At 42.5% G+C, this 7172-nt stretch overlaps 1 protein-coding gene across 1 annotated transcript in view; it reads left to right on the forward strand.

Moving 5' to 3' along the window:
* Positions 1–6304, forward strand: part of ITPK1 (inositol-tetrakisphosphate 1-kinase) — a 394723-nt gene extending 388419 nt beyond the window's left edge. The window contains exons 11-12 of the mRNA XM_069086036.1: positions 623–698; positions 2979–6304. Coding sequence (XP_068942137.1) covers positions 623–672 — 50 coding nt within the window. The 3' untranslated portion in view covers positions 673–698; positions 2979–6304. The remainder of the gene's footprint in view (positions 1–622; positions 699–2978) is intronic.
* Positions 6305–7172: the final 868 nt, after the last annotated feature.

The raw sequence follows: 7172 nt of genomic DNA on the forward strand, positions 1-7172 counted from the left end.
ATAGATAGATAGATAGATAGATAGATAGATAGATAGATAGATAGATACACATATACACCTTCCCCCACAACTGAATCAAAAAAGAAAGGAAAATTTAAAAAAAACCCTTCATCATAAATATGCATATTCCATCAAAACAAATCCCCATATTGTTCAAACCTGAAAATAATAGCTAGTAATAGCTAACATGTATGCAGCACTCACTGTGTGCCAAGCCCTCTACTAAGTGCTTTACAGTTATTATTTTATTTGTTCCTCACAATAACCCTGGGGTGTAGGTGCTATTATTCACTGTTTTACAGCAGAAGAAATGGAGGCAAAAAGGGTTAAGTGATTTACCAAAGGTCACACAGCCAGTATGCATCTGAGGCTGGGTTTGAACTCAGGTCTCCTGACTCTAGGCCTGGTGCTCCATCTACTATGCTACCTAGTCATAACTTATGCCTCTCCCAAATTTTAAGTTCACTGTATTTCTGGCAGGAGGTGAGTGGCATGTCTCATATTCAGACTTTTGAACTCATGGTTTATCACTGCATCAATCTGAATTCTATTGCCTGTCAAAGCTTTTGTCTTTAAGTAATTTTTTTTTCCTGACTTTCTCCTCTTTACGCTGCATCACCAGTAGCCACAACTCCTGTGTCCTGGGGGCCGGCTCACCTTGACATATCATGACACAGAGGAGTTTCAAGCCTCGGGAGGTGAGTTCCAATTCTGATTCTGACACTTACTACTTGTTCAAACTGGGAAGAGATTGATCTAGGGGAATATATATGTTTTGTTTTTTGGAGGGCAATTGGGGTTGTGACTTGCCCAAAGTCACACGGCTAGTTTTTGTGTTAAGTGTCTGAGGTCAGATTTGAACTCAGGTCCTCCTGACTCCAGGGCTGGTGCTCTATTCACTGCAACACCTAGCCACCCCTAGGGGAATATATATTAACAACTATTTTTAATACTTCACACAAATAAAATGATATCTCAGAGGAGAAGCAGTTGTCTAATACAATTTTAATCTACAATAAAATTGAGAAGAATCTGATCTCCAACTGGAGATCCCTCTCCTTAGGTAACACCATGGCTAAGATCTGTATCCTCACACTTAATCTCCATAGGCCTTAATTAGTTGAACAGGATGATCTCTGAGGTTCCTCCAGCTTTAGATATGTTTCCTTAGCAATAAAATAAAGGAGTCAGATCAGAAAAGAAACATTTTTTTCCTTCTGTAATTATTCTCTCTCAACTATGATTAATACTATGGAAAATAGCCCACCAATATACTGCTCTCTAAGGGGTAAATAAATATGTGTAGTGCTAACACCTAGGATCACAAAAATGTCGGAAGACCTTCCAGGATGACTAGAGAAGCCTTAGGTTAGATTATTTTCAAGGATTCAGGAGAGCTCTCTTTGTCTTAAGGGTTTCAATGGTATTGAGGAAGGGACTTCTACCAAGTTCTGGGGTGCCAAATGTGAGTCGGAGAAGCAAGTGGATGAGCAGGAAAAGCAAAGAAAATAGACACATGGCAGGAGTGGACTGGAAGAAAGACCAGATTTAAGAGGAGGAAGGATATGGGAAGAAAGAAACTTTGATGATATAAAAAAACAAACCAACAAGAAGAAGAATGTACAGTAGTGGCAGTTGCTGAGAGTTGTCTAGTCAATAGTTCCTTTCTTTCTCCTGTTTTCCCAGTGCCGTTGCAGGGAAAATTTCCATACAGAATTTAAACCTCAGTCCTTTTCTTCAGCAACGTATTGATTGGGAGGTCACACAGCAGAGGAAAAAGAAATGACCCTGGCTGTATGACCCATCACATCCTTCTATACATTATTTAAATGTTTATCTGCTTTCCTCTGCTATTTAATCCTGATAAGTTGTATGGGCATTAATAGTGATTTTGTGTAAGCCTGTATATTCATGGTTGGAGACTGAGAGAAAGGAAATTTTCCTAAGAGAGAAGAGATTTACTCAGTTTTGCTCCACAGTAAGGGCAGAGCCGAATTGAGAGAGAGTTTCTACAACTTTGAAAAAGTCTGAGACTATTTCAAAGTATATTCATCAGACTGCCTTTGGGGGGGAGGGTGTGGGGAGGGGGGGGGGAGAGGGAGAGAGAGAGAGAGAGAGAGAGAGAGAGAGAGAGAGAGAGAGAAACAGAGTAGAGGGAGAGGAGCAGAGGGGGAGGAGAGGGAAAGAATAAGAAAACAAGCCAGTAGTGAAGCGGGGTAAGAGGTTACTGTGGCTGTCCCTGAGTTCATCTGAAGGGTGCTGCATCACACATCCACAACCAACAAAAGCTACACAAGTATTATTATACCCATGTCTACAGATGAGGAATTAGGGTTAGATCAGAAGGCCTGTGTTCATGTCCTATTTCTGAAGCTACCTGTGTGTCCTTGGGAAAGGGTCCTGAGCTTTAATTTCTTCATACGTAAAATGAAAGCATTGGAATAAATGTCCTTCGAGGTCCTTTCCATCCTATGATCCTATATAATCCTTAAATTCTTTGCCACTGCTTTGTTCTATGACCTTGGAATCACCACTGGGATGGGGGTGGAGGAAAGAGAATGGAGGTTACCCAATCAGGTCATTTGGAATCACTAGTCTATGATTTCTCAGTATGTATGTGTGTGGTGTGGTGTGGTGTGGTGTGTGTGTGTATGTGTGTATGGAGCCCAATGGGTCCCCTAGCACATGGATACCTCCTTTCAATGACCAGGTGAGAGGTACTAGAACCACAAAATGCTATGGAGCAGTAGGAGCCCCCACAATAAAAAATAGCAAACTTTGAAGGGACATTGAAGGTCTCCCAGTTCATTTCAAAGAGGAGGAAGCCCAGGGAGGCTTACGACTTAGACAAGTCACGTAGCTGGTTAGTGGCACACAACTAAAACCTAGGTCTTCTTCCAAGTACAAAAGTCCATTATGCCAGATCCCAGCATCCCAGGAGTTTATACCAATGATAATTATTGTCTTTTATTCTACAGGGCCCAGGACTTGAACCACCTTCTGACCTGGAATTGACCAGAAAGATCTCCTGCTTTTTAACTACAACCGAGAACCTTTCAGACAAAGGGACCAACAAGCATATTCATCAAGCAAGAAATTATGCTGTGATCAAATCAAAGCAGGTCCCCCTTTCATATTCATTTTTCTGGGCTACCTCAATAATGATTTCTGCCTCATTATGAATTAATTGCCTTCTGCTAGGGTCTCCTAACTGACTTCTTTGGCAATTTACATATCTTTCAAGTCCTGGTACACTCATTTTTTTCTTCTCCAACATAATTCTGTTTAATCAGTTCCCAGGCCACTGGCTACAGAGAAGATGATGGGTTCAACATTAAAAGGACTGCGTACGTCATGGGCAAGTTATTTTCTCCCTCTGATTCTCAAATTCCTCATCTGTTCGATGGGATAATGTCATCTGCTGTGCCTACCTCGCAGGATTTTTGTGAGGATCAAGTGAAATGTGGGATTTGAAAATTGTGGAGTGTCTATATACATGTGAAGGATTATTACTACTAACTGTAACCCTTGTGTCAGTGGTTAAGGATCCAGTTGAACTTTGGGGACTTTTCATAATAATGGCTGTGTGCACCCCAAAAACTGTGTGCAACAGAAATCCTTACCCCAATAATACTCAGAGGTTTCTCAAGATAGGAAACAGAAAAGAATGGTTTATTACAATCTCGAGAAAGGGCCACCCTCCTGACAAATGGTCAGGGAGGAGAAGCAATTTACAAAGGAAATGGTGAAGTTATAAAGCCCTAAAGCAGAATTCTCCACCAGCCCCCTCCTGACCCTTTCTTCCATTGGCTGGAAGTTAGGTGTACAATCTAAGCGCGGTAATCTACCTCAAGTACCAGAACAAGGAAACAGTAGATCACCCAATGTACATTTAAAAAAGCACTTCTGTCCTTATTTGGCATATCTTGTGCTGAGGTGGCACTGGGGATGGTCTCCAGTGCTCTAAGTCCCAGATTCCTGCAAGGTCAGGTGGCCTCTAAACTTAGGCCCAGTGGATGCTGAAGCCACTCTGGATTTGATTTTTCAGAATGGAGAAACTTCACTGCAAATTATCCCTCACAAAAGCTAACACTTATATAGCCCCTACTGTGTGCCAGGCATTGTGCTAAGTGCTTTACAATTATTATCTCATTTGATCTTCGCAACAACCCTGGGAGGTAGGTGCTGTTTTTATTCCTATTTTATAACAGGAAACTGAGGCAAATCCAGGTGAAGCGACTTGCTAGAGTCAGAGCTCATATTTGAACTTGGGTCTTCCTGACTCCAGGCCTGGCATTCTATCCACTGTGCCATCCCACTGCCTTATGCACTGGGCTCATGGCTCCCACCCAATGGAATCTAAGAACTTCAGAATTTGGTGTTCCCCTGAGAGGAGCAATCAGCTTCCCTTATAAGCATGTGGGCCCACAAGGCTTCAAAATCTAGAACAGATTTGTCTGTCCTGTAAAGGATTACAGTGTAATTTACAGTGTAATCCTGGGTGGGACCCCAAAAAGGGACTTCATGGGGGCTTTCTTCTCCATGTTGGTGCTTTATGCCAAGGTGCTTTTTCACTGGCAACTCTTCTCCAGTCAATGTTCTCTGTTGGCATTCCACTACTCCTCTGCCTCCATTCCTGGCAGACATTGGCAGGTCATTCTCATAGCCATCACTGTTCTCAGTTTTGCTTTGCTGTCCTCCCCAGCGCCCAGGTCTCAACCAGCAACTAGCTACCTTCTCTTTATGTACCAGGTACCTTCTCTGGGGCATTTGGCCCCAGAGCTTCAGCTCAAAGGTTATGTAGCTCTTTCCCGCCTCTGGTCAGTTTAAACCTTCTTCTGCTTCACAATAAAGTCTCATGGTCCCACTCACCCCAGAAAAGTTTCTTCGGATGTATGAGATTAACTCTTAGTTCTAATAGATCTCAATTTCTCCTCAGGGATGACTCAGGATAAGTCTAAGCCATTTACCTGTCCTAGACCCCAAGGCCTAAGCAGAATTTCTCTCACTCCAGTCTAAATCTCCCATTGAATCTTTTGGGTTTGAAAAGGTCATACTCCTTTCTTTCTTTTGGCCCTTCCTCCTCCTGGCTTCCTCTGGGGCAGCTGGGCTCGTTTTTGCAAACTACACCTGACCTTTTTTGGGGAGATCTTCAAAAGAAGAGGAAGATGAGTGGAACCATTGGCTTCTAAGGGCTGCTTCCAGCACAGGCATCTCTAATTGAGTAAAAGAGGGCCTGCCTCTGGATCAACAAGTGCCAATCAACAAGTATTTATCAAACACTTATTCTTAATGAGGCACCAGGGATAGCAATGCAAAGAATGAAACCATCTGTACTCACAAGGAGCCAACATTCTAGTGTGGGAGTCAACTGTTTTGTATGAAAATATATGCAGCACAAATATAAAGTGAATAAAATACAGATCCATACAAAATATTAAGTACAAGGTTAGAGGTGGGACACTGGAAATTTGGGGAACCACCAAGAAAATTGTGCTTGAGCTGTGTCTTACAACAAGTGAGAATGCACTCTGAGATATATACATTCCAGGCATGAGGAACATCTATTTCATAAGGAGAGTGACAGGAGATGAAGGTCTGGGTGTGAGGAACAGAGGCAAGTTTGGCTGGTGGGCAGAAGAGGGAAATAATATCTAGTGATGTTAGATAGCTTGGGGGATAAAGGTTGGGGCCAGGTTGGGAAGAGCTTTAAAAGCTAGAGAGGACTTTATATTTTATTCTAGAGGAAATGGGAGACCATTGGAATTGGTTGAGCAGGAGGATTACATAATCAGGTCAGAGCTTAACACAAATTTACTTTGGCAGCAGTATGAAAATGGACAGGAGTAGGGAGAAATGGGTTAGAAAGACCAATTAATGAGACAGTTTCAGCAATATGGGTGAAAGGTAATGAAGGTCTGAGCTAAGGTGATGGCTATTTGAGTGCATAGAAGGGGGTCAGATGCCAGAGATGTTGCAAACAGCAAAAAAGGGCAACTGATTGGGAAGCAAGGAAGAGTGAGGGTAACATTCTTTTTCCCCACAGATGCTCTTGGGTTAGCTTTCTTTGCAGTGTTCTCAGGGTTTGAGAGAAGGTAGACAAAAATGTTCTCTAGATTGAGTACTTGACCAGGAACCCTAGAAGGCCAGTTAGTATAAGGCATGGCTGGGAAGTTGGTGGTATTTGGAAAGAGTTCCAGAGGGGTGGCTAAGTGGCACAGTGAATAGAGCACCGGCCCTGGAGTCAGGAGGACCTGAGTTCAAATCTGGCCTCAGATACTTAACCCTTACTAGCCATATGACATTAGGCAAGTCACTTAACCCTAATTGCCCTGCCTTCCTCCCTCCAAAAAGCAAAAAAAAAAAAAAAAACCCAATAACAACAACAACAAAAACAGAAAGAGCTCCAGAGTTGGAGTCATCTGTAAAATGCAGATACTAATAATCCCCTCCCTATTATGAGGATCCAACCATATACTGAATGTAAATATGATTTTGTAAACTGTAAAGCCCCATATTCCTAATAGTTCACATTTATATAGTGCTTCAAACTTTACAAAATACTTTCTTCCCTATAGCATTGTAGAGGCATCTAGGCATCAAAATGGGTAGAGCACTGGACCTGGAGTAAGGAAGCCCGCGGTTACTTACTAGCTGTGTGACCCTAGGCAAAGCATTTCACCGATTTGCCTCAGTTTTCTCAACTGAAAAATGAGGAAGATAAACAGCCACCTCACAGGGTTGTTGTGAGGATGGTCTCCAAGTACCCGCTAGTTCTAAATGACCAGACAGTTCAATGTTAGGGCTGGAAGGAACCTTGGTGATTACTGAGTCCAGCCTTCTCATTTTACAGATAGGGAAACTGAGGTTTAGAGAAGAAAAAGTGATTTGTTCAAGGTCACATGATGAAGGATGCTGTACTTTGTGTGATATAATAAAAAAGGAATTCCTCGGCAGTCAGTAGTTATGGTGAAGTGGAACATCTGGGACTAATTTCCAGATGTTTTAGATCTGGCCAAACTGGTTTCCACCCCCCCCCCCCCCCCCCCCCCCCGAACCCCCCCCCCCAAGCATTTCTTTGACCACTTTGAATGCATGCAATTTTTTTTTTTGAGGCAGCTAAAATGTGTAAGGTTTTAGATTCTCTGGCATTCAACTTCTCTCCAGTTTTA

Source organism: Petaurus breviceps, unplaced genomic scaffold (genome assembly GCF_028583685.1).
Source record: "Petaurus breviceps papuanus isolate PSGF00001 unplaced genomic scaffold, PetGlider_PUasm1.0 177, whole genome shotgun sequence".
Classification (NCBI taxonomy): domain Eukaryota; kingdom Metazoa; phylum Chordata; class Mammalia; order Diprotodontia; family Petauridae; genus Petaurus; species Petaurus breviceps.